This window comes from Tyto alba, unplaced genomic scaffold, assembly GCF_018691265.1.
Source record: "Tyto alba isolate M040663 unplaced genomic scaffold, T.alba_DEE_v4.0 Super-Scaffold_2, whole genome shotgun sequence".
NCBI lineage: Eukaryota > Metazoa > Chordata > Aves > Strigiformes > Tytonidae > Tyto > Tyto alba.
The window spans coordinates 7,260,962-7,287,069 of NW_024881282.1; the positions used below are offsets into that span (position 1 = coordinate 7,260,962).

The 26,108-nt window shown below is 41.9% G+C and overlaps 3 protein-coding genes across 17 annotated transcripts in view; 2 read left to right on the top strand and 1 right to left on the bottom strand.

Moving 5' to 3' along the window:
• The first annotated feature begins 301 nt into the window (after positions 1–301).
• Positions 302–4,538, top strand: CREBZF (CREB/ATF bZIP transcription factor). Its single transcript, XM_032990792.2, has 3 exons — positions 302–1,387; positions 2,067–2,144; positions 3,490–4,538. Exons 1-2 carry the CDS (start codon positions 462–464, stop codon positions 2,113–2,115), a joined length of 975 nt encoding a protein of 324 aa, XP_032846683.2. The 5' UTR covers positions 302–461; the 3' UTR covers positions 2,116–2,144; positions 3,490–4,538.
• On the bottom strand, positions 3,607–14,542 carry TMEM126A (transmembrane protein 126A). Of its 8 annotated transcripts, none has more exons than XM_032990957.2 (6): positions 14,435–14,542; positions 13,850–14,019; positions 12,086–12,210; positions 8,730–8,923; positions 8,055–8,169; positions 3,607–7,518 (listed from the first exon to the last, which is right to left on the bottom strand). In XM_032990957.2, the coding sequence occupies exons 3-6, from the start codon at positions 12,199–12,201 to the stop codon at positions 7,314–7,316; spliced, it is 630 nt and encodes a 209-aa protein (XP_032846848.1). In that variant the 5' UTR covers positions 12,202–12,210; positions 13,850–14,019; positions 14,435–14,542; the 3' UTR covers positions 3,607–7,313. The 8 variants fall into 8 exon arrangements, with proteins under 8 accessions (XP_032846848.1, XP_032846850.1, XP_032846837.1 ...); XM_032990959.2 differs by having other exon boundaries at positions 13,850–14,014; positions 14,435–14,488; XM_032990946.2 differs by lacking the exon at positions 14,435–14,542 and adding an exon at positions 14,366–14,411.
• DLG2 (discs large MAGUK scaffold protein 2) overlaps positions 14,539–26,108 on the top strand; it is a 1,033,591-nt gene continuing 1,022,021 nt past the window's right edge. For 5 of the 8 annotated variants that reach the window (XM_042793308.1, XM_032990923.2, XM_042793312.1 and 2 more), the window contains exons 1-2: positions 14,540–14,695; positions 15,362–16,427. In XM_042793308.1, the coding sequence (XP_042649242.1) occupies positions 16,409–16,427 (19 nt within the window). In that variant the 5' untranslated portion in view covers positions 14,540–14,695; positions 15,362–16,408. Of the gene's footprint in view, positions 14,696–15,361; positions 16,428–26,108 lie in introns of all 8 variants that reach the window. The other 3 variants (XM_042793331.1, XM_042793310.1, XM_042793309.1) reach the window with 2 other exon arrangements.

Below are 26,108 nucleotides of genomic sequence, written 5' to 3' on the forward strand. Positions count from 1 at the left end.
TACACGCACACCCCTCCTCAAGCGCACCCCCCGCACACCCCCTGAAGCACACCCCCCCCCCCTCCCTTTACCTACGCACCCACCCTTTCAAGCGTTCACAGCCCACGCAGGCAGGCAGGCAGGCAGACAGACAGACATCCCCCCTCACACCCACCCCTCCTCAAGCGCAACCCCCGCACACCCACCCCGCCTTTACCTACGCACCCATCCCTTCAAGCGCAGGCACCCTCACACATCCCACGCAGGCAGGCAGGCAGGCAGACATCCCCCCCTCACGCCCGCACAACCCCCTCACGGCCGCCGCTTTCCCGCGCGCGGGCGCAGTCGCGAGGCGCCCCTCCGCCCCCCTCCACCGCCTCAGGGCGCCGCTTCCCGACAGGCACCGCGGCGGGAGCGCCGGGCCGCAGCCGCGCGCCGCTGCCCTCAGGCTCCGGTCCCGTCCCGCCGGGCCCGCCGCCGCCATGCGCCACAGCCTCACCCAGCTGCTGGCGGCCTCCGCCGGCGGGGCGAGCCCCTCGGGAGCCGCCTGGCCGCTGGCCGGCGCGGGGCAGGCCCCGAGAGGGCGGGATGGCGGCGGGGAAGGGGATCCGGGCCCCGCGCGGCCCAAACAACAGCAGCCGCCGCGGCGGGAGGCGGGCGCCTTGGAGCCGCGGCGGCAGGAGAAGGAAGCGGAGGCGCCCGGGGGCCCGCTGGAGGTGTGGGAGCAAGAGGACTGGTTCCCGGGGCTGGAGCTGGGAGATCTGCTGGAGGCGGCCCGGCCGGACTGGGACCTAGACGCGGAGCTGAGCGGCTGCTTCTGCGGGGACGCGGAGCCGCTGCCCGCGCCGGGCCAGGGCCCGAGGCCGGCGGCGCCCGGGCGGCGGAACGGCGGGGCTGGCAGCCGGCTGAAGGCGGCGGCGGCGGCGCGGCTGAACCGGCTGAAGAAGAAGCAGTACGTGCTGGGGCTGGAGAGCCGCCTCCAGGGCCTGGCTGCTGAGAACCGGCAGCTGCGGGACCGCAACCGCGGCCTGAGCCGCCGCCTGCGAGAGCTGGAGCGGGAGAGCAGCTACCTGCGGGCCGTGCTGGCGAACCAGAGCGCCCTCGGGCAGCTCCTGAGCCGCTTAGCCGGGATCCGCGCCGGCGGGCTGCAGCTCGGCACCAGCCTCTTCAGGGACACGGGCAGCCCCCGCCGCCATCAGCAGCACCTCCAGCCCGCTGGCGAGAGCAGCGATCACGACTACGCCCTGCCCAGCTCCCAGCCTCCCGGCCTGGAGGAGGCGGCGGTGGGGACAGAGACGGAGGAGGAGTGGGCGGCCCCCGGCGGGATCTGCCTCCACGTGGAGCGGGATCAGGTGTCGGTGGAGTTCTGCTCCATCTGTGCTCGGCGGGCAGCGGCCTCCTTCAAAATGTAGGGTCAAGTACCTGCTGCAAGTACTCGTGGGGTTCTCGCCCCTAGGGGCCTCGCGTTGTGGCGGAGGAAGCAGGCGATGGTGCGGAGGAAAAGGATAAATACAGTGGTGATGGGGTGGTATTGGGGGAGATGCAGAGGAGGGGAACCTGGCACTTAAGTGGCCAGGGTACCAAAAAAAAAAAAAAAAAAAATTATCTCTTGAACGGCACATTGGGAGCCAGATGGTGGCCTTGGTTAAAGGTCACATAAATCTGGCGTGTGGACGGTAGAATGGTCTTGAGCCTGTTTGGCCTAAGAGTCGTGCAAAGCTGCGTACAGCAGTGCAGTAATTATCGTGCAAACTGACACGCGCATACACACGCAGAGGTGCCGCCAGAGCCCGTTTGCAGCACTTGGGTGAAAAGATCATGCCGACCTGCCGCGGGAAGGTGTGCTCGGTTCCACTTCGCAGTTGCCAGTAAAGATAACACTGACTACCCGGTCTTGAGTCAGATAATGTCTAGCCTGCTTATCCTGAGGAGCCGAAAATGCTTGCTTAGAAAACCAAAACAAAAACTTCATTAAGACATCGTCACTGGACAGACTTAAGAAAATAGTAATGATCGGCAAAAGAAAGCATGCATATAAAATTGTACTGCATCTCAGTTATACATTACTATTAAAACTTCTCTGACAGTTTCTCTTTTAGGTGCTTGCCCTGCCAGGCTCCGTTGTGTAGGGGTTAAAGAACAGTCGTTTTCCACATCGCAACCTGGTAAGGATCAATATATTCCCATAATGCGGTATCAGACAGCTTGCTTTGCTTATGCCAGTCTCTTGTAATGGCTGGTTCAGGAAATGATTTCTCTGGTCCTTGGCCTACTCTGCCAAAATATTTCTAGCTCTGGATGATAACTGACAGTGAAAATTACAATCACATCATTCTAATTAGCTGTTTTCTTATTTTCGTTTTTTAATTGACTGTACACATAGTGGCCAATACATGAGCTACGTTTTGAATTAAAAAATATGTGATTAAATCATTTGAAATATAAATTTTCTATTAAACTAAGTATCTGATGAGCTGAAAAGGGAAAACATGCTAATAAGGGGGATGTGACATTTTCAGCCTTTTATCATAGGGGGCTGTCCCAAAAGTGTAAGTAAATTGCTTTTTAAATGGAAAAAAACCCTAATTTGTGACCTGTTGGTTTACAATACTGTCTAGTGTTAGGGATGCACGGTACCTTTAAAAAGTCCCTCTCTTAACTTGCTCTAATTCATGATGCGGAGTTTTGCCTGATTAAACAGAACCTGAACACTGGTTATATCTGTACAGTGGAATCCTAATGTAGAGGAGTCACTTTTTTGCATGGAACTCTAACAAGAATTGCGGTTTGAAGAATGCAGTGCATCGAAGTAACTCGTTACTTTAGCTTCCAAATCTCTGCCCATGCACACTGAAATTCCTACGTTACTTCAAAGTTGCTTTAAATTTTAAAGATGCTGCATGTATATGCATGTGCTTAATTTTACTGTAGAGTTCTTAATTTAGCCTCTTACAGTATCCAGAAATATATAACTTCATATAATTAAGCACAGTTTGGAGATGAGCAAATATGTATCTTGAGGCTAATGATTTGAAAAATGCTCCATAATTAACTGATAGGAGGAAAAATAGTTTGACCAGCAATAGTGTGTGTTTTCTTGTACTAGTCAGTGTTTCTCCCTATCACAAAAGACAAGTGGGTTGTTTTTTTCAGTTGTATTATAATGTCTAGGTTGTTTATATGTATGTCAGCTGGGGGAAGAAGGATTGTGAAAATGATGATATGTAAAGTGAGGTTTCACAAAGAACAGGCTTTTTTAAAACAGGTTCATTTATTAACTACTTAAAAAAAATACTCTATTTAGTGTTCTGAAGTCTTGTTCCTTACAGCCTTAAATTTTGTGTTTAAGGCTAAGTAGAAGGTGAAAGCATTTTCTGTCATTTGCTTTATTGGTGCTAGACCCTATCAAGTGTTCATCAGTATAAAAGGAGTTTGATTTTTCTTTGTGAAACATCACTGTGTGATAAAGTATATGTGTATTTAGCATCCTTGTTTTTCTTTATGCTAAAGTGGATTCAGCTGTGTTGGGGCAGAAGAGACGGGACCAGCTGCTGGCCACATTTCCTGCTTTATTTTAAAAGGTAGTATAAGAAATGAGAATAAAGAGGTAACAGGGCTTTTGCTGTCTTTGGTTAAAAAAAAAAAAAAAAAAAGGTTGAATGCTGGGATCATTTACTGTCACTCAAGATGGTTTTTTTAAAAAACAGTATCATATCAAACAGGTTTTACTCCACTGTATTCAGAATTCCATCTGTTCAGGGTATATTGCCAGCACAAAAGAGATTCAGTGGGATATGCGTTACCTTACACCCCTGTGGTGACCAGGACTGTTCAAAGTTTTAGTCTTAAATTGTGTAACCCTGCTGTAATTGATGGGTTATACCAGGGCCACAGGAATCAGAGTTAATGATCAAGACCCGTACTGACTGATACACAAAATGGAAATAATTGAGTTAGATTCAACCTAGACTCAATCTTCCTAGCTCAGACTTCACAAACATGGTTTATTTTGAAGTTTAACACGCTTGATGAGAAGAGAAACGCTAATGTAGCAAGTATGGGATGTTACAATGGCATTTTTAGAGTTACTTCAGTGTAGAGGTGTTTTTTAAGTTAACTTAAATATGCATTCTTTCATTTTGCATCACTGCTAAGCGGTAGGGGTCAGGGACATAGTTCTGGTCTCTGTTGTGAACCTGCACATCGCTCTAGTCCTGAAACTACCTGTGAGCTGTGTCTGAGAATAGCTGATTTTCTGACATGCAAAATTATGTATACCGGTACAAGAACAAGGTCAAGTCCCAAGAAAGTAAGTGGCTGCAGGCATTTCTAGTGCCTACTGAATCATATTTAAACCAAATAGAGGGGAGGAAGTTATTTGAAACTCTAACCGACTGTACTATTTGTATGGTGTATTATTAATGTAGCTTTTTTGAAGTGGAAGCCTTGAAATGACATAACTTAATACTTGAAAATATATTGTAAATGTTTCTTTGTAATTATGTGCCATCCAGATAAGAATACAATATCATAATAAAATCAGACTTGTTGATCTTTCAGTTTATGGGCTCAAATGTTTTTTCATCTTTTTCTTTTCACTAATGCCTTGCTTTGAGTGGTTCATTACACAAAATGGGAAAACAGAAAGGGAAAAAGGCTGTTGATGCTATCTGTGTGGGTCATCTGCTGGAAGACAAAATGGATCAGGGTATGCAGGAGAAATGTTCTTATTCGTTGGTCTTTCAAGTTCATTTTGTGGTGAGGACAAAACAAAGGCATTAGTCCTTAACCAAAGATAAAGTTGTATTTCTGAGAATAACCACTCCTTGAGTTTTACACCTGTTTTTTCTCTTCATATTTTATTAATGTGGATGTGTTTGATCACTAAACCATGGACAAGTAGAATACTTACCTAAATGTTTCCATGATGTATTGGCATCTTTCTCCTTTCTGTCGCATTTTTAGGTTCTGAAGTTTGATGGCTGGTTAACAATATGCTGTTAAACCATAATCTTTCATCAAATTGTTATTTCCACGCTAAACACTGGAGTGAGTGTAACAAAAGGTTTGAGGATGGTGAAAGGAGACGTTTTTAAGCTCCAGAGTGAGCCATGCACTGTACTCTTTGATTTCTGTTAATCTTAAATGCTTTATTTGTAGAGAGCACTTTAAAAGAGCCTGCTGGTTTTCTGGCATCCAGGCATTCTATGGAAAGTAGTCTGCAGCTTGATAAAAAGGAACAAAAAGGAACAAAAAGGAACATTTCACAGAAAAACATGGTTTAAAAATTTAAAAGCATACTGGCATGCTCTGCCTTTTTGGACTCTAGTCGTAGAAAATAACCTGTTCAGCATTGGACCTTGTGTTTGTTAAACTTCACGTACCACAGAACCAGGTGCCATCAGCGTTAAACTACACGGCTATGCTACCTTCATTTTCCAGTATTTCTCCACCCCACAGCCGCTTGAAGACCATTTAGCATTTAAATAAGAAACAGTGCAATGCTCAGTTCTGTGTTAGTCCTTTTCAGTTTGATTCCAGTGCTGTGACTCTTAGTAGCATTCTAAATTAACTTCTCTGTCTTTCCTCTGAAGAGCTTAGCAGCATCTGGGAGGAAAAAACAAATCTGTGTTTCTGCAATTTCTGGCTGCCTGGAGGGATGATATCAAAGTAAATGTAGGGAACTGTATTCCAACACAGCATCTCTTGGTACTTCCAGATTATCAGATTTCTCATGCCACTTGTCAAAACTGTGATCAGTTTTCCCTGTGAAACAGAGATCTTTTGCAAAACACAAAGGCCTTTTATAAATTTACTGATTTTTAAAACTTACATTCTCTACAGCTTGTAATTAAGAGATTTTCTGCTAGACCCAGCAATATTCTGTTTATAGGTTTGCATTTGCTATTAGACTGTAAATGTCTGAAGGATATGTTAGGTATGGGAGTTGTTCAAATGGGCTGTGTGTTTAAAGAACACTTGGTGTAAAACTGCACATTGACAGTAGCTGATTCCAGAGTTTTTCCCCCAGATGAAGTGGGATATACAGATTTGGAAAACCAATTCTGCTTTTGCTTATTAGCAGGAAGATGCCAGGAGCTGGACAGGGGTGGGTACAGGGGAGATAGGGGTGTCATTTGCAGGGGGCTGTGGAATAGATTGTAATGTTGAGATTCAGCATCAAAAATGGTACATACAGAAGATAAAAAAAAATAGTGTTTTAGTATGTCGTCTGTTGATTCTTACCGAAAGCCAGTCTCTCAGATTTCTTCTGGCAGTAGTTCAGACTTTGAGTAGTCAAAAGTCCAGCGCTAGAGGTTATATATTAGACACATGCATTCTAAGAATGCAGTAAGTTATTGCTGTGATAAGTCATCTGTGACTGGTTTGTTTCTATTACAGTGGTAGAAGAAAGGATACAACTCAAATTTTCAGATGGGGAGGCAGTGTTTGCACGGTGTTTGTTACAGTTGAATTGATAGGAAAATGGTACATGGAATGGAAGATGGGTTTGAATCTCACACTTCAAAAAGCACCAAGATCTGTTTACAGTATCTTAAGTGTATCTTGTTAAATGCCTGCAGTGGTCGCCAAGCCATTCATTTTCATTCTTAGATACTGTTGCAAAGCAATGGCTTTAGTTTATGTTTTGATTATCACAGGTAAGTGGTTCTGGTGGTTAAAGTCTGATGACTTCTGGAGACACCATAATTCACTGTCTGCTAAAATACTTGCTCCGTGAGAATCTCTAAAGGGGGAGTGATGAAGGTAAGGCCAGGATGTCTGTTAAGATGCAGACAGTATCGGAACACCAGACAATACAGTAATACTTTGGATTAAGGAAAACTAACTTTACATAGCAACCCCTGCAGAGACAGTCAGGCTTTGCTGCTTCCCTGTACAAATCAGGCCGCTACCAGTTAGAGAAATACAGTGCATGATTTTCTGGCTGTAACAACAAATTTGTTAGGAAAAAGTAGATAAAACATGATGAAACTATTTGAAGAAATTATGAAGGAAACCTTTTTCAATAATACTCATACAGCTTTAAAAAGAGTTAGCATCACCTTAGAGCCAACCACTAAGCAGGCACTACAAATGCTTTTTTTTCCCCTATTTCCAAAGAAAATCACCTGTCCTTAGAAAGCTGTTTATTCAGGTGTATCCACTAAGCTGGACATAATGAAAAAAATAAAGTTGTACTTAAGTTCAGAACTGAAAAGAATGCCAGTGCAAAGTCTCAACTTTTTTTAATAGAAAAACAAAGACAGGAAACAACAACTTCTTCATTTATTATGGTTACTTATCCAAGGCAACTGAAAAGTTGCTTAACTTCATGCTTGTAACTTTTCAGGATCCCTACTAGTGTTCATCTGCTGCAGTATTTTGACATATATTCCATGATGTTTAGTGGCAAGATATAATCCAGTTAGAAGCTGTACAAGTACACCCAAACTCATCTTTCTAAAGACAGGCTGAGAAGTTCTGAGCCAGAAGCGTAATAGATTTTCTTTCCCTGGCAGGGGCGATGAAGAATACCTAAACATGAACAGCAGTAGAAATTTACTTTTTCGTTTTGTTTTCCATTCAATTTAAGCATCAAGATGTAATACTAAAATCATTAAAAATATTTAGGTAGATAATGACACTATCTCCTTCCTCTCCCGAATTAAATTCACTGAGCCCTGTGGATAAATGCTACATAAACTGCCCTGACACCTCACCATGCTCTGACCCAGCCACAGGACGACCCCTGCCCTGGGGCAGCAGCATCTCAGCTGCCTCCACCGCTCGGCAGCCACAACTTCACCCAGCCAGGCACATCACAGGGAGCCTGGAAGGCTCCAGCTAAAGGCAAGTGCTCTACAGCGTATCAGTCTGCAGATCTTGTTTCACCTCGGAGGCTCTTACGAACTTGGCCTTGTAATTAGATGACCTTGATGTAAATCCCCTTCCATGTACTAAGCCTACAAAAAGATAGGCATGCATAGGCTAGAAATCCACAGAATTTAAACTGAGAACTGAAGGTCTGACCAACAAACACACTTCTCTTATTGGAGGTTAATAAGACATACCTGGCTGCAAGGCTTGCGTTCAGTGGGATAGCCACCAAAACAGGATAGAGACCACCCACAACAGCCCCTGTTAATCCTCCTCTGACCACAGCACAGACCTCACAGTTCAGATCGCCTGCATGACAAACAAAATGTTTCACTGTCAACAGCCCCACAGCTCCAACATAAGAGTTTATAAGCCACATGCAACAACATGGAAACAGGTGCTTGACAGAAACGGCCATTCTGTACAGGTACGCAAGAAATTTTGAAAGGAGGACTCTTCCTTTTGCAAAAAAAAAGAAAACAAAACCCACAACACTCATTCCAACCTGTGAATAATTTATCACTCTAAAGTTGAACTTCAAAGAAAATAATATAGATGGGGGAAACTGAACTGTTTTGTTGCAGTCATTTTTACATGACTTTGAGTGAAAAACGCTACATGTAACAGAAGTTTTTTTTATAAACATATGTAAATATACATATGTATCTCCTTTCCCACTCAACTTCAAGAACTCACTGCTGCCCAATGCATTAAATAATCTGTTTTTCAAACCTTGCTTTACAAACTGAATTTTTTAAGAACACAACGGTTCAAGACCACCATTCTGCAGAGAGGAAAAGTTCCTCCAGTGTTACACTGTGTACAGAAAGCAAAGCCCTTTCTAAAACAAGGAATAATAAGTTTTTTACCTGAAAATAAAGGCTCACGCACAAAAGCCTCATAAACGGCTGCTGTTGAAAGAAACGGAATAACAGTCATTGGCAGAGCAGACACTATAGAAGCTCTTCTGACATGCAGGATGTTCCTGAAGAAGTTATTTGCCACTATGCCACATATGCTTGAATTTGCTGCAAGGAAGTAGGATCCATGATTACAAAGGTTCCTATGAAAGAAGGAAAGTTGCTTCAGCAATTGAGAACTGTAAAAAAGTTTGGTTTACTCAGTGCTACAATTCACTTCTGAATATTCTACAGTAAGAGGTAAGAGATATAAACTGTTTGCTGGTGCAAAACATAGCTACCTTCAAAAGCAACCAGTACAGCATCCTTCTCTATATCCCCAAGTTTACACACACCTCAAGAATGAAGTGACAGAAAGGCCGAGAAGCCTTTTCTACATATTTTTTTTTTTTAATTTATTATGGCTAATGGAAACTTAATGAAATTTGCTCTCCTAACCAGCATGTTTCTTAGGAGAATGTTTTCTCAAAAGAAATTTTTTAAAAAATACATATATCACAGCTAGGTCCTATAATCAGCCTTGTTTCTATCCTGCTTACCCGAAAGTATAGATTTAGTTTCAACCTCAGAGCTTACAGAACAGCTGATGTGGGACAATTATGGCCACTGAGATCTTGCAATAATGAACTCAGCAGCTGCTGACAGATCATTAGTGATCCTGAAGTCTTCCCTGTGTACATGGGAGCTAAGGTCCCACCTTGCTAGGACATTACGCTAGTTAAAGGCTGCAGAAGTCCAACATACTGGTTTACAGAACTGGAGCTTTCATTTTTCCCTGAGTAACAGGGACTGGATTCTGTTATGTACCATGTTTTTAACATATGGTTTAGAGCAGCTACTCCTGTTGAGATCTGTAATATGGTCAAAGCAGAACAGAACAGTCTGATCCAAGATAGTCAGCATTTAGTATCTTGACAAACAGTTCCCATTTGAGTACGTTCTATCACAGCAGGTAACGCAAGAGAGGGAATGGAAAAGCATGCCAATTTTAGAAGCCTAATGAGCAGTTTGTAATTCATTTCATTCGACTCACAGAAGGAAGTTACACGTTATCTTTAGCATTATACCTGGCACAGACAGTTGATGAGTGGAAACAACACTTTGCTTTAGGTTTCCACAAATCTAAAATTCTCCAAAAGACAACTATTGCCAGGAAAAGCAATTAACTGTAAGACACTCTGATTCTGAGGCTGTGCAAATATTATCATGTTAAAAATGTATTTTTAAAAATGCATCAGAAGTTGGATTTACCACTAAAGCCCAATAGAAAATAAAATCCTTTACCGGTCACAAAATTTATGCTAGGCCAATGCCATACTTATGTTCAAAATTATCAAATGTTGACAACCTCTAAGCCATTTAGCAATTAAAATACATTATCTTTTTAAAATCCACCTATTTAAAACTCCTCCACATTTTAATGCTTAGAGTAACATTAAGCACTAACAAACCATACAAAAAAGGCTTCAGAGATGTAGGTGCTAGTTCTGCAAAACCTAAAACGTTAGACAACTTCTGACATTATTTCTCATTTTGAATAGGAAAATACTTTCATTCCTGGTACATACCAAATTTTCAAACATGAACTAAACTACTAACAATTCAATTCTGATGCTGTATAGCAAAATAACTTAATTGGTCAGATCTCTCTTGCCCTTATTTAGGAGCCCTATTTCTTTTTTGGGTGGTTTTAAAAAGAAATACGCCTATTTGCTTTTCAAACCACCATTTTCCCAATACTGAGTGTCATTCTCAGAAATGCCTCCAGACTACAGATTCTGCAAACCAGCCATTTGATCCTTTTGGTATGTTTAAAATCACAGGCAGTGAAATGCCTGTGTGCATATACACATGTGTGGAAGACAGAAATTAAAATCTAGCAGCACATTTGTGAATCCAAAACAGAGCACATTAATGTACCCAGGACCAGCAGAATCTACTCAGGCTTACTGATGTACAGAACTGCTACGCTAATGAAAGGGAAAACCAAGGAAGGATGGAAGGGTTGGGTTTTTTTTTTGTGGGTTTTTTTTTTTTTTTTTTTTTTTTTGGAGTGGGGTGCAGGTGGTGTTGTTTTTGGGAGTGGGGGGGTTTGTTTGAGTTTGGTGGGTTTTGTTTGTTTGTTTTTAATACTAGCTCCCTAGTGTTAACAAAAACTTTGCTGAGCAGGAACTCTCTCAGACTGTAGGATGCTTCCTCTTCCCTTCCAGCCATTACTGACCTCCCCTCTGGATATACAGACTTTAAGTCCTGCCAGGGCAGTTTCAATTAAAGGCACACACCCTGGCAAATATTTCCTTCCAAGGCCCAGCAGTCTTTAGATACCACAGTTTCTATCAAAACACTACCACATCACCACTGAGGCATCTGCCTCCCCCTTCCTCCCCTGGCTCTTCTGGGGAAGGAAACATGTTGTAAATCATATGTGAGCAGAGCAGATCCTACACAAAGCTGCACCACTGACTGTAATGGAAGGGATAGAGCCTTGGTGTTTTTCTCTCTTGCCTGTGCAGGGAGGCCCTGTGTTACTACCAGCAGTTTGTTTAGCCAGCAATTCAGTCCCATTTAATTAAAAAAAAAAAAACAAAAAAAAACAAAAAAACCCAAACTTCCAATCACTCTCATTTATACAGAATTTATCCAAGATGATACACGTGTGCAAACAGCTCCTTACAGAACTAACTCAGGTCCAGTAAGGTTTTGCAGTGAAATGCAATGTCACAAAACACAAAAAGGTCCAGAAGGCATTTAGCTGTTTTTGTGCTGCACAGAGCCCTGCTGATGAGCTTGCCTGACTCTGGCTGACTCGTCTACCACCACCTGGATATCTCAGTCTTGCCTTCCTGAAATGGGGAGCAGCACCGAATGAAATGCAGAAACCAGCAGGTTGATGTTCACTCAGTTCTGGCCCCAGGCCAGCCCTGTGGGACTCAAGATGGTTCCTGCAGAATCACAAGAGTATCTGCCTTATGCTCTCCAACATTTCCGTTTCCTAGAAAAATTTATTAGCTCTAGCACAGGACTGTATGAATGTTCAGTCGGTCAGGGCTGATCAGCCATCCCAGAACCTTAAGCACTAGGGAGCACAAGCCAGAAACCAGCTGAGCAGGACCAGAGATAACAGTGAACTAACCATATTTTAAAAACACAAATCAAGTTTTCTGTTCTGAATAATAATAAGCATCTTCACAATTAAGTATTATTGTAACAGCAAGGAAGATTTGCAATACAAGAGTGAGAGAAAAGAAAAGCCTTCGAAAGACATGAAATGTTTGATGCACTTCATTTATTTCACCAGCACTTACTGATCTTCTTTAGGAAGGTCACTGAATATCTTTTGTATGACTTCCATCCTCTTAAATCTTTCTAAATGTAGTCTGTGCTGCAGAGAATCTAGTTCAAGAAACTCTCTTCCTGTCATCTTGAAGTCCTGGATCATAAGGAACAAACAAACAAATGTATTCAAAGTTACACAGCCCCATTATGTATCAGATAAACACTGAGTCTCTTTCGGCACTGTGCAATCACAAATGCATTTCCTGTTTTTCATGGCAGAGTTTCCAGATGCAAAGGGCACAATCCATCTACTGAAGTCTATTATATTTATCACTACATGAACCCTAACAAATTGCTTGCTGTAGTGATGTTGCAGCTGTGGTTTGACAATTGCTCTAAGCCAAGTACTCTTTGTGATGAAAATGGATCGTCTCACCCTCCAGACACTCCTTCCCAAGCATCTCCAACCCTGGGGCCATACAGCATCTTGGATCAGGAAACACACAGATGAAAGCTACTCAGATGAACAACAGGCAGTGTACTTGTGTCTTCCAGCTGGATCACCTTCTAGCACAATGATCCCTAATGCCAGCAGCACAAGGGAAGATGCCAACAAGATGATGGCTTTTGGCAATACTCCAGGTTTAAACTGACCTAACTGTCAAATAGAGCCATAAAGAAAAAAAAACAAAACCACACTTTGTAAAGATTTAAAGAAATCGTGAAGATACCCACTCTGCTTTTATATTCCACACCTAAGGACGTGTTTTATCTCTTATCCAGAGATATATATCAAGTCAGAAAGCATGCAGGGATAGAGAGGTGGCTTCTGTGAGAAACTGCCAGAAGTTTCCCCCATGTCTGACAGAGCCAACGCCAGCTGGCTGCAAGATGGACCCACCACTGGCTGAGGCTGAGCCCATCAGCAATGGTGGGAATGCCTCTGGGATAACACATTTAAGAAGGAAAAATCCCCTGCACAACAGCAGCTGAGAGGAGTGAGACTATGTGACAGCAACAACTCTGCAGCCCCCAAGGTCAGTGAAGGAGGAGGGGCAGGAGGTGCTCCAGGCACCAGAGCAGAGATTCCCCTGTGGCCCATGGGGAAGCCCATGGTGAGGCAGGCTGTGACTCCATGGAAAGCCTGTGCGGGAAGAGGTTTGCTGGCAGGACCTGTGTCCCCATGGAGTGACGAGCCCACACTGGAACAGGTCTGCTGGCAGGACTTGTGGTCCCACTTGAGACCCATGCTGGAGAAGTTCATAGAAGACTGTCTCCTGTGGGAGGGACCCTGCTGGAGCAGGGGAAAAGTGTGGGGGGAAGGAGTAGCAGAGACAACGTGTGATGAACTGACTGCAACCACCATTCCCTGTCCCCCTGTGCTGCTTGGGGGGGAAGTTGAGAAATTGGGAGTGAAATTAAGCCCAGGAAGAAAGGAGGGGTGGGGGGATGGTGGTTTTAAGATTTGGTTTTATTTCTCATTACCCAACTCTGATTTGATTGGCAATAAACTAAATTAATTTTCCCCAAGTCAAGTCTGTTTTGCCCATGACAGTAACTGGTGAGTTGTCTCCCTGTCCTTACCTCAACACACGAGCTTTTCATCGTACCTTCTCCCCCTGTCCTGTCGATGGAGGGGAAACGAGAGAGCAGCTTGCTGGGCACCTGGTGTCCAGCCAAGGTCAACCCATCACAGCGGCTTTTGATTAAACCTGATATTTGGCGATCCAAATGCTTTCTTCTAGATGCTTCTCCCCAAAGTCTCCCAGACTTACTTTCCTAGTCATGCTTACCTTAAATTTCTTTTATAATCTGAAGCCCGTGTCCTACAGCCTGTCTGTAAAACTGAGCTTGCTCCAATTGAGGTGCAGGAGCCGCGGAAGAAGGGAGAAGCAGCAGGACCTCGATCCGGGACCAGTACCAGCCTTGAGATCTCTCTAGGAGGAGGGTCTCCCAACCTGTTCTTTAGGTAAACCACTGGCATTAGGTCACGGAGCTGTGACGAAACACCCATGACGTCCGTTCGGCCCTTCCTGTCCCCCTGGCACGCCGCTGCAAGGCAGCTGGATGTCCCCAAGCCCTCTCCGGGACCTCGTTCAGGGCAGCCGCCCTCACGCCGGCAGGCTGTGGCTCACCCCGCGGGGTTTTAAATCCCACCGAAAGCCGTTAGCGACCCTTACCAACTGCCGTTAACCCCCTCGGCGCCGCCCCCGCACGGCGCTCACCCTTACGGCCTTCCCGCCGGAGCCAGGCCCCGACCTGTACGACCTTGGGCTGTCCCCCATTCCCACCCTCGCTTCCGCCCTTACCGAGCCGCTCCCGCCGCCGACAAAATGGCTCCTCCCACCCCTCCCCTGCCATGGGCGCCGCCATCTTACCCGCTCACATGATCCAGGGCTTCAAGAGGGCTCCTTTGATTGGGCGTTCCCCGCCTGTGCAGCATGGAGGCCTCCGATTGGCTGCAAGCCGGCGGGCGGGGGGCGGGCCCGGCGCTCGTTGCTAGGGGCGGCGGATGGCGGCAGCGGCGGCTCCTCCATGGCGGCGGGGCTGAGCGGGGATCCTGCAGCCGGCGGCCGGGACGCGGGGACTCCCCTTAGGGGAGCGAGGAGCCTTCGATGGGGGGAGGCCCAGTCCTCGGGGTAACCCGCTGACCCCCTCCCCTCCCTCAGGCCGCAGCAGCCCGCACTGGGCGCTGCCCGCGGCCCCCTCCCCTCAGCCCTGCGCTCCTTTCCTGCTTGCCCCCCTCAGCCCCGCCTTGCCTCCCGCTCCCCTCCCGCCTTGTCGCCCCTTTCCCTCTCCGCCAGCTCCGTTGTGCTCCCCGTCCTGTCCCTCCCGCTTGCGTCTCGCTTTGCCCCACCTCCATCCCCTCCCTCATCCCGGCAGCTCCTGCCGGTCCCTCGGCGACCAGGGGAAAGCCGTCCCTCCAGTTCACCTGCACCCCATCCCAGTCCTCCACCGACCAAGCCAGCCCTCTCCGCCTTGTCCCGTTTCAGAAAGCATCAGCCCGTCCCCTTTTGGACCGGGAGAAGCGAGGGGGGAGGTGACAGTCCCTGCTTGGAGGGAAGCGGGGACAGGCAGATCCCAACTGTGAACATTAAAGAGCAAAACAGAGCCACCCCCTTCACAAATACAGTTTCCATCTCCTAAAGAAGACGATGCAAAGCAAAGCCCTGTCATGTGCATCCGAGCTCCTCATGCCGGGAAGGGAAGCGTTTGGACCTTGTCCACCTTTATCATAATTTTTCTTAACGAGCTAGATGAGGAAAATATATCCCGTTTCTGTTTCTCTCTTTTTGTTTTTCCAGAAAAAGGGAGAGAGAGAGGCTCATAGTGAAGCCAACCAGCTGCGCTTCTGAGTGGGAAACTGTGGACTGATCTCGTGGCTTGATTTTTATTTCATTAATACTTCATTATCTCTGAAAATGAAGCTTTTGTGAAGCTTTTCTCATAACTCTCCTTATTCCTCTTTCACGAGGTGGCTGCTGTGCAAGGGAAGAAATGGCATGAAGTAAATGACTCCAGTACAAAGCAATCTGCTTTGCCATAGTGCCCAGTGAGCAGCACTGTCACTTTAATAATTCCAGGTCAAGGGATTGCTTTCCTCGTTTTCAATCCTCTCTTTTAATACATGGGAGGATCAGAGGGACATTAAAGACAGTAAGGCTGGGTGGCTTGCAGATAATAAAAATGAAAGTGACTGGCCAGTGACTTCTCTTGGGTAAAAGGGTGATACTTGAAGGCTGTCTGGTGAGAAAAAAGGGATCTTTTCAGTCTGATGTGTAGTCACCTAATACATAGCTAGCAAAATTCATTCAAGAAGTGAAAGAAGTTAAAGAGTCACTCTGGATTATTTTTGTCTTCCTCCATACTTGGATTATTTGGGCATTTTTGTCCTGCAAATAATATGTTTTTTGAGCATGTACAGGTGGATTATTAAGACAGCTGACTAGAGATGGACTGTGCCTTAATTGTATTACATAAAATCTTTTAATTTTCAAACTGTGCTGCCAGAAGAGGACTTATAATAAGGTTTTATATTGCCAAGGAACGTTTTGTCTTTTATTTTTATAGATTCAAATATATTTTAAAGAAATTGAAAGCATCTCTTAAAAAAAAAATCAAAAACCTTCTTTTCCCCCCTTTTTTTTGTCTTATTTGTGTGAAGCATCGGAAGTCCAGTACAAGAAAACTGCAAGTACTGATAGAAATGAAGATTGAAGCTACATTTCCTGACTGAACTGTAAAAGTGTTTTGCAATAGATAGCCAGTTCCTGAGCTCGCAAAGTGTTCCAGTAGTACGTCATTATACACCTGTAAATAAGTGCTTGCAACCAGATTGAGAAGTAGGAAGAATGCCAGTCAAGAAGAAAGGTGGGCTATGAAGCTTCCTATCTCGTATTGTGTCTTTATTTTGTTAGATTGTTGATTTCTGGTACTTAAAATTTCAAATTAAAATTGTTTTAATGGGGGATTGAAATTGTTTTTCTTTTGCGCTGAAAAGAAACATCTGTGCACTTACAGTAATAATTTTTAAAAGTATTTTTATGTCATGTTTTAAGACTCATCATGTCAAATTTGTCATCAAATAGTTTTTAAAGATCAGCCATGAGAGATCTTGAACAGAGACTAAGAGAAAAGCTTGGTATTTAGTTTTGTGAGAAGCTTCTCTTACAAGCGTTAATGAATTTTACAATCATAGGTTTAGTCTATTATCTATTCTTTACATGTTTGATGGATAAACATCAGCCATCAGTAGCAGCATAAATAAGTAACAAAGTTTCAAAGCTATTTTTAAATAAAAGTTACAAGATTTGAGTTTTGAAGGTGATTTGAATGTGGTTTTTTTTTTTTTTTTTCTTAATATGATTTTAGCTAACTGATTTTCATGCTTTAATACAATATAAAAGTACTATCTTTATGAATGTAGTATGGCAGCATTTAAGATGACCAGCCTTATGTTTTGCCCCTTCTAAAGTTTGTGATTACACCAAGTATAGAAGCAGCTTTGGAAAATGTGGTTTACAGTGTTCAAACAAGAAGTAAGGAATATATATGGGCAGATTCTTACTCTGAAAACACTTGCAGACCTTAGGTTATTTCTGGTTCCTTTCAAATATGACACTGATATAAAATTTTAGAATATGATAATAAATAAATGGCATGTGAAACTTTTCTGTTGAGCTCATCTATCCAGATGTCCTTGGATCTGATAAATCCCTGGATCTGATGATACCAAAACAAGGGGGAAAGAGCAAAAAGAGAATGTTACACAGCAGAAATGGGGATATAGTCAATGTGACTATGAATTCTTTTCCTTGTAGGAATAACCCTTCAGTATTAGTTGTAAGTTAACATTTCCTATGTAAATAATTATAAAAACGCTCAGATTGCTAGAATTATTTCCGTACAGAAAACAATAAATGGGATTTTGTGTTTGTATTTTAACAGATATTAGTGTAGAAACAAATCTTCAAAACTGAAATATTTGAATGAATTGTATTGTCATTTGTGTACTTACAATTAGGTGTAGTAAAGATGGGAACGTGTATGGACGAGTACCACCCCTTAATAATTCATCCTGCTGTGCTGTCAACGTGTCACCCTGATGTACTGGTGAGGCTTGCGTACTCTACCAGTTTTCAGAACAAAAATTATGACTGTTTTTTCATATTTTAAGGCTTAATCCAGGATTAGGTGATTTACACTAAGGATGTTTCTGTGCTGGATGCTTAGATGTAATTCAGTTTCAAAATACTTGCTGCAGGATTTTTTGGGTGAAATCTTATGGTCTTCTTTGTGCTGGAAGTTAGATTGGCAATCATAGTGGTCCCTTCTGGCCTTAAAAATCTGTGGATTTCCTGTTTGCTTCAAGACAGACTGGGTCAGTATTTATGTACATCAAGGCTTTAATTTCATATTCTGTTTTTTAAGGATATGTATTCTGACAATTTAAAAATACCAACTCATGAGACCCACATATCCTCCTTGAAATACTTTAAACTGTTACTTCAGTGTGCTGAAATTGCCAGTGTGAATGTATTTGAGTATTAATATTGTTAAAAATGTGTTTAAGCATGTAAATTGCAGGATTAAAAATGTTAGTGCACCAATAAACCAGCAGCTTTATTATTATTATTTTGAATTACTTAATTTGTCTAGTTCACGCAATAGACTTGAACTTTCTAAATGTAATTAAAAGCATACTGGCAACTTGAAACACGTTACCATTTTTTAAAAAATCTGCTACTGTTACAAGTAATCCCTATTACTTCTATGAATATTAGGGAGATTGAGGGGATTTTCCCTGTTTTTATTCTTTTTTCCATTTATTTGCTTTATGCTTTTGACAGCACTTTGTGTCTAACTAGTTTCATACTTCTGTTGATGATTTATTTTCTCTTTCTCATCTCATGTATTTGAGAGTTCATGTCCACTGTCTTTCCCACCTATGCCATCTGTAGAAATCTCGGTGGGATACTCTCTTCTAGGCTGTGAAAAAGTATGTATTTCAATAGCAGCATTAAGGACAGGATTATCCCTCTCCCTTTCAGCACTTCTTTATGTGTTGCTATTTTGGATTTGATTAAAATATTCTCTTATATTCAGTATTGAGACAGAGAAGCCTGTAAAAACAAGTTTTAAAATATCCTGATATTTATCAATGGAAGTTGTTACCAGACACTGCTTGCTTTGGCATTGACCGGTTCTGGGTCTTTCTAAAGAACAGTGAATGCATTTTGAGAATTTGCCTTTGAAAGCTCTCACATCTAGTACTGGTCTTCAAATTTCACATGGCCTTGGACCTAATTTACACTTTTCTTTACTGCTTGATATGATGTCTGCCATCTTGCTTTTAAAAGTCTAGGCTTGTTCAGTCAGGAAAAAAAATAGTTTGCTTAATAGTAAAAATTATACAATTTAGAGGAGTCACTGATGATTTCTTATGCATGGGGAAAAAAGGCTCCAGGTTCTGATCATGTTTGTGACAGTTATGTGATTGCCCTTGCCTGATGTGCTAGAGCAAAAGGATTTTGTTTTCTCACTTAATTCCAGAGGGTTATATGGCTCCACACTCTCAGGAATATTCAGAGAGCTGGCATGCCTGCTGTCAGTCTCAGGAAAAAAAAAAAAAAAAAGCAAGGCTGGAAAGGGAGAACCTAGTACCCTGTGGGCGTTGAATGTGCCCCCTTTAGGTGAGGGGTGAGACATTGTCCGGATTATTGCACTATTGCTGTGTGATTAAACAAATGGCTATTCTCTCTGGCTTTTGGTTGCTCATCTTTCACTTAAGCACACTTAGAATTTTAATTCAAAACAGACATTTGATTTTAGTTACAAAATTATTTGTTGGACATTGCCATTTAGAGACAATATGGGATGAAGAAATTTGAGCAGTGAACAGATTTGAGCAGTACACAAATTCATTATTTTCGCTTAATTTTTACTTAAACAAACTAGGATATATTTGAATACAACTATTGATAACAAATTTATGGAACTTGAGGAAAGCTTCACTTCAAAGTAAAACAGTACTACCATACAGAAGTGAAGTCAGGTTACTAAGTGAAATCAGGTTTTTGTGTGTTCTTAGACATCTTCTCTCCCTCCTTCCCTGAGTTACTTAACCGAGTTGATTTCTGTTAACTGTGAGGGACTATATTTAGATCTGTAATTGCATATATTTTGGGTTCATCTATGGAATACTTAAGAGCATAAACTGTTACTGTAATTCATTCATGTCTTTCACAGTGACAGAAAGAGCTAATTAAATCCATGCTCCTTTCTGGTGGAGACTGAATTCCAGTTTTGGAGCCCTGCTTATGATTCACACAGAGATGGCAGGAACCCCCACACCTAGATGCCTGGCTGCACATGTGCTTCTAGACTAACCCTGCCATCATCTCTACACATCTAGCTATGTCTAGGCAGTAAGAGATACTTGAATGTTGGGATTTATGTTGCCCTCATCATGCTTTCCAGCTCTGAGAGTGAGAGGAATTGTATCTTTAGCCAGATGAAACCCATGGGCTTCTGTTAATATCATCTGGACTCACTATAGCTTGTAGCCCGTTTATAAAGGCATGCTGATTCTGTTTGTCATGGAATAACTTTTTTCATCATACTTCTTATATAAAGAAATGATTCCAAGGACATGTTTTATTAAGCACACCAATGTCAAGAATTAAAAAGTCAATCTGATCTCATGTGAACTACTTCTGTGCCATTTAGAAGAATGTGACAGATATGCTTTATGAAATGCTAGATTTTGTAGTGGTGATGCTAACTTTATGTGGGTGGTCTGTTGAAAGGAAGGGGTCTAAAACCAACTCAGAAGGAACTTTTAAAACAAAGTTTATAAAAGACCAGACAAAACTAGCTCCCATTAATGCATTGGAGTTCTTGATGCCCTAAATCTCTTTAGAACTGGCAATTTCTTTTTAGATAACAAGATTTAAATTTAGGATCATAGCATTTTGTGTTCAAAAATCTGAATGAATGTAGTTGTAGGCTCCTTACAGCTTATATCAGAAAATCCAGAACATATTGGATATTTTTGTTTCCCTTTTACTTCTAATAGGTCACTGGTATTACAGGCTTTTTGTCCTTTCAGTTGCTGAGTAAGTATTCTCAAATAAGTACATGGCTAAAAGGCCACATTTTCCACTCCAAGTTCTGTTCAACTACCTCTCAGTTTTTACAGTAAGTTGAATGGAAGCAGTGCAAAATTGTTGGTTATGTTTACAGACTGTGGAAAGAGCAATTTTAGTTTTTCAAGAGTTAAACAAAGAAGTATCAGAAAATTGCTATCTAAACTTTGCCAACTTTCACCATAAAGCTTTGATTTAAAGATGTAGCTGCTTTTATGGTAGTAATCTTTTTCTAGCCAGACATTATTTCCTCTGTGAGAAACAGATATTTTGCAGGACTACAGGAGCAGGCATTATACAGAACAAGTCTTTGTTATATAAATGCAGGCTGCAAAGCTAAGTGGGTGCTGGACTGGAAATAGTGAAATTTATATTATTTTTCCAGCTCTACCAGTGTTCTGCTATTTGTCAGATGTTTAATGTAGATCCATCCCATTTTGGTTGCCTCACCTACTTAGGGTCCCCAGATTGTTGTCCTGGAGGGCTGCTTTGGTCAGCAGAGGGGGATCCACCTTCACAGGGCACTTTAACCCACTGAAGATCTGAATTGTCTTCTCGACAAATTGTCATCTTCTCTCTCCCCATAGACTGTAGAGGGAACGTACAGTAACCACACTAACTCACTTGCCTCAGTTAGATGATGTCTCAGTCTCTCATAAATTTTAGTATAAATACCATCTCCTTATCTGAGATATTTATGAGAGCTGACGTTGTGTGTTCTGGGTGCTATAAATTAACACTATTCATTATTTTTGTTGGGAAAAAAGTGTTATAAATTATTTTACTGTTAGTCACTAGAACTGGAGGCAACCATAATGTTGATACAGACACAAGAGGCAGCTGTGCATCCTCTCCTCCATTCCTGTTAAGTGCATATTGCACTCAGTAGAAGTAATGGTGTCTTGCATTATAAGCATATTTTTTTCCTTCTTATCCTCTCTTCTTTCCTTCTGAATTTGTTCCAGATGGCCAAGTTAGATGTCAGAGGGTGACCATAGAGAAAAAGCTGAATTTGTAATTAGTGGCCAAATGTGATAAAAGACGATTTTGCAGTCCCTGCTTCAGCAAAATGAGAAAAATCTGCCTTAGATACCAGGTTCTTGCTTATTACAAGTTTTTAAGGTCTGTTTCACTATGATACTTCTTGTATTTACTGTAGATTAAACCAGTGCCAAACAACATCTTTATCGAGATAAAGATCTTGTTTTCTCTTGCCATATTCATCCCAGAAATAGCCAGCAAAGCTGCCTTGACCTGATGGGTGATTGCAGTAGAAAAACATAAAAAATATGTGAAGAAACCATTTGCTTTTTAAAGACTGTGATCCAGAAGAGCTTTTGGTGGCAGTAAACTTTCTCTCCAGGACAAGTTTGTGCAAATGTCCTTAAATCTGTCTTCACTTTTGGGATGAAGAAGATGATGCTTCTTTCAGAACATTTTTTATCAGGGAATTGAATTATATAGTTTCCTGGAAAGAGGGAATCTAGACAATTTATGGTTTTACAAACAGAAACCAATATTTTATGTTATACAGTGCTCTTCTCTTCCCTGGTGGTATGGCATATATTGCGTTAAGCTGTAGTGGAATAATTCCAGTCACCTTCCAATTAAGTCCTAGATGTTGTGCACTACAGCAATACTGCCCTGCAGATGGATGCCAGCTGAGCTGTGCTTTTAACAAAAAACAGAACAAAACAACAAAGTACCACAAACAAACCCCAAACCAAACTTTGTAGATCTACAGATTCAGTTGTTCAATGTCCAAACTGTAGAATTAATTTTCTGTTTTTGCCTGGAGGCACATGTTTTGTTTATTAACTCAGAGACTCTAGTATAATAAAAAGGTTCTTAAATGAAAAATTCCAACGTGGATGTGAGAAAATGTAAGACCATAACGCGTATTTTGGTAATAAATAAAGGTGATTTAATCTCTTCCATTTTTTTTTTTTTTTTGCATCACTAGGAGGATATTAGTGTTACTGAATAAGATTTGAATTTTCTTAATACCACATTTATTTCATGTGATATAATACTTCTTTTGTATGAGTTTGGAAGTTATTTCTTTCTCAATAGACATATTTTTGTTAGCTTTCTGTCTCATTCTAATATTCACATTTATGTTAATTTTGATGTTGAATGTCCTCTTAAAGCAAAAAAAAACAAAAAAAAAACAAAAAACCCCAACACCATAGCGGCTGTATTAAGTATATAAGGCCTGGTTTTTATTCTTGCGACTATATATCAAGTTCCACTAGTTTTGTGTATTACATACAATTAGATTGTAAGCTCTTCAAAGCAGGGCTCTTTAATAATTTTACACAGTTAAGATGTCAATTTACATTTATTCTGCTGCATAAATAAGAGGTTTTAATTTGGTGCTACATCATTTTGGAGGTTCGTGGCTTCACTTTTCATTCTGTCTTCGTATTTGCATTGTTGATTTAACGTTAGCATTTGTACACCTAGATTTTAACATTGTGATACTTGAAAGGCAGAAACAAGAAATTCGTGTAAAGCTGCTTGTATTTGCAGGGTTTCTGTAGTTTTAGGAGTCTCGGGGCCCCAGAATCTGCTCGCTGTAGTGTCTGAGACACTAACAGTCTGTGTAGCCAGGTCATAAAATTTGAGACAGGATCACCAATGAACAGGTCCCACATTACCTTCAACATGGCTGGGAAAATAAGAGCTCACTGAAAAAAAGGAATGGCTGTGGTGGGATGAGCAGCTGATAGCAGCAGCTGGTAAAGCCCTTCTGTGGTCCCTGGAAAGAAGTGATGTGGTAGGAAAAATCCAAGTCCCAGAGCGAGCCACTGATAATAAAGAGATAAGTGGACTCTTTCTTAAAGCAAAACATGTAAGATGAACAGATTATACACTAAGTATATTCTTAAAATTTAATTGTAGTTTACAGGAAGGGGTGAGTAGAGGAGGGATATCTGTGGGATTGAAGGGGTCAGATATTCCCATCTGGGGACACTAAAGCGGGAATGCAGCTTGATTTTCAAAATGCTTTCTGATAAGCAGAAATGCTGTAGAAAAAATTGTGATTTTATGCTGAGCCAGTCACTAGCTGATCTTTATATAGTTATCCTATTCCTTTGGTAAGTACAGTTAGTCACATTTAAAGGAATATATTTAAAACTAAAAAATATGAAAGTAGTTTAGCGAATGGATGTATGGTTACATGCTGTAAAATCAAGTGTGAAGATACTTAGCAAACTTAAATTGCAGCTGATCATCACTGATAATTGAAACTTTTCTTAAGGAGCCGGTTTTCCTTATAATAAATTAGACAAAAAGTTTGTTTCTTAACAAACAAGCAAAAAAAAAAAGAACCCAAGCACTCATATTATCATTGCTTCTCTGGTCATTTGTGTGTCTGTGTGGTGTTTCATAAAGGTGACACTACTTCTGTCCAGCTTCATCCATCAGCCAGTGTTCTGTGGCATTACTGGGTCTTCAGGCATAATTTAGAGATTGTGCTTTAAGATAAATTTAATTCCAGAAGAGAGAGGAAGAGGCTTTGGTAATGTAATCCGTGTACAAAAGTTGCAGGGGCTGGAACTGTTTAGCCTGGAAAAAAGGAGACTGAACAGGGGAAGGACATGACAAGTCACACAATATAGAAGAGGCTATAGAGGGAATAATGATGATTTGCTTTCCACATAGACATCTGGAGGACAAGAAGCATTTGTCCTGATTTATAACCAAAAAGGTGGAAATTGTATAGTAGAAAAAAGCACTAGAACCTTTGAGTACTGAAATCAGATGATGAGGGGATCTTGTGGACTTTGCAGGAGGTTACCAGTGCAGTTAGACAGGCTTCTGTGAGATGGGTGCAAGTCTGGGTCCTTCTGCACAGCAGGGAGGTAAACTGAAAACCTAATGGGCTCCCCCAGCCTCTATGTGTCTGTAATTTCCCATTCTCAGAGAATTCAGCTGACACATCATAGCATATCTCCTGCCCTTCAAAGCAATCTGACTTGCAGAGCATTTGGCCTTCCTTGGTTGCATCATCTGCACAAATGTAATGAGGCTGCCGTGCAACTTCTGCGGTTTGCAGCCTTTAGCACTGGCTGTTTGGAGCGTTGAGACCGGCAGTGACACCACTGCATCTTAACACCGTCCAGCACAGACCTGCCCGTCCTCCTTGCTCTACTCCAGTTTCCCTTGGCATTTGGATGCCTGTTTTCCACTTAATATTCCTGAGCATATAATACTGCTTTGTTCTGTGAAATTTGCTGTGGTGCTTGCGTAGCAGTTCTCACACAATACCTGGCACACTTTTTGTCTGCTAACAGCATCAAGGTCTGGAATAACATCACTTCACTACTAAACTCTTTCTAAATTTCTGTTTTGTGGGAAGGCAGTCTGTGCAGAGAATTCACCAAGGCTATGGTTAATTTGGGGAAGTTGCACTTCTTCTTCCAGTTAACAGAGAGCAAGGGCAACTCAGAATGCAACCTTAACTTTAAATATCATTCCTTGAAAGAGTCTCTCTACTGGCTCACGATTAATCTTGACAGACCATGTGTCAATCTCCTCTGTATGCTGTTCAGGTTCCTAAAAGCTGAAACCCCAGAAATAAGCCTGCCTGATAACCCCTTAAACGATTAAACCTCCCTTTTTCTCTCCACTTGATTTACCTAGCAGGACAGAAGATGGGTTTATGTGTCATACATGCTCTCAGGAGCTGTTATTTTTAACCCTTTTGCTTGTTCGTTGTGAGTGCTCATCACACTGGGTGATAGTATTTGTCACGTACATAATGCCTTATGTTTCCTCAAGGTTGCACAACCCATATGTTGCCTTTTTCTTGATACTTCATTAAAGTCCTATTGTGGATATGAGGGGCCCAAGATGCTGAGAGCTTTCTGGGTTGTACAGGGCCACATATTCACTGACGCTCTCCCTCTGTGCAATCTGCTAGATTAATTTATGTCTCATATTGATGTTTATATGTAAATATTTCATGATTGTCATTTGTCTAATTGTTTTCAAGTCTTTTGAAGCATTGGAGCCTACAGCTTGTGGGTTTTTCAACCATCTTAGTGTACTGTTTCTTGTGTTTCTTTTTAGAATTTAACTGGTTTATACCACCTCTGTGTGTACAGAGTATTGCCTCTTAACAGGATTTATTCCTTTATGTTTGCTGTTGAGTGTGAAGATTAAGAAAGGTAAATGAGTTACTGATGGCTTTGGCTTGGATGAGTCCCAAGACAGGTTGCCTCAAAATCTCTTATAAACTACTACATCTCTTCCCGTTGATCTATAAGAATTCGTTTTAGTTTTTTGAGCTTTCCAGAGCAGAGGATCAAATCAAGAGATCTTAAAACAGTTGAAGTAGGGAACAGTGTTTGCTCAGACATCTGGCTCTTTTGTCAGTGGTCATATAAACAAAGGT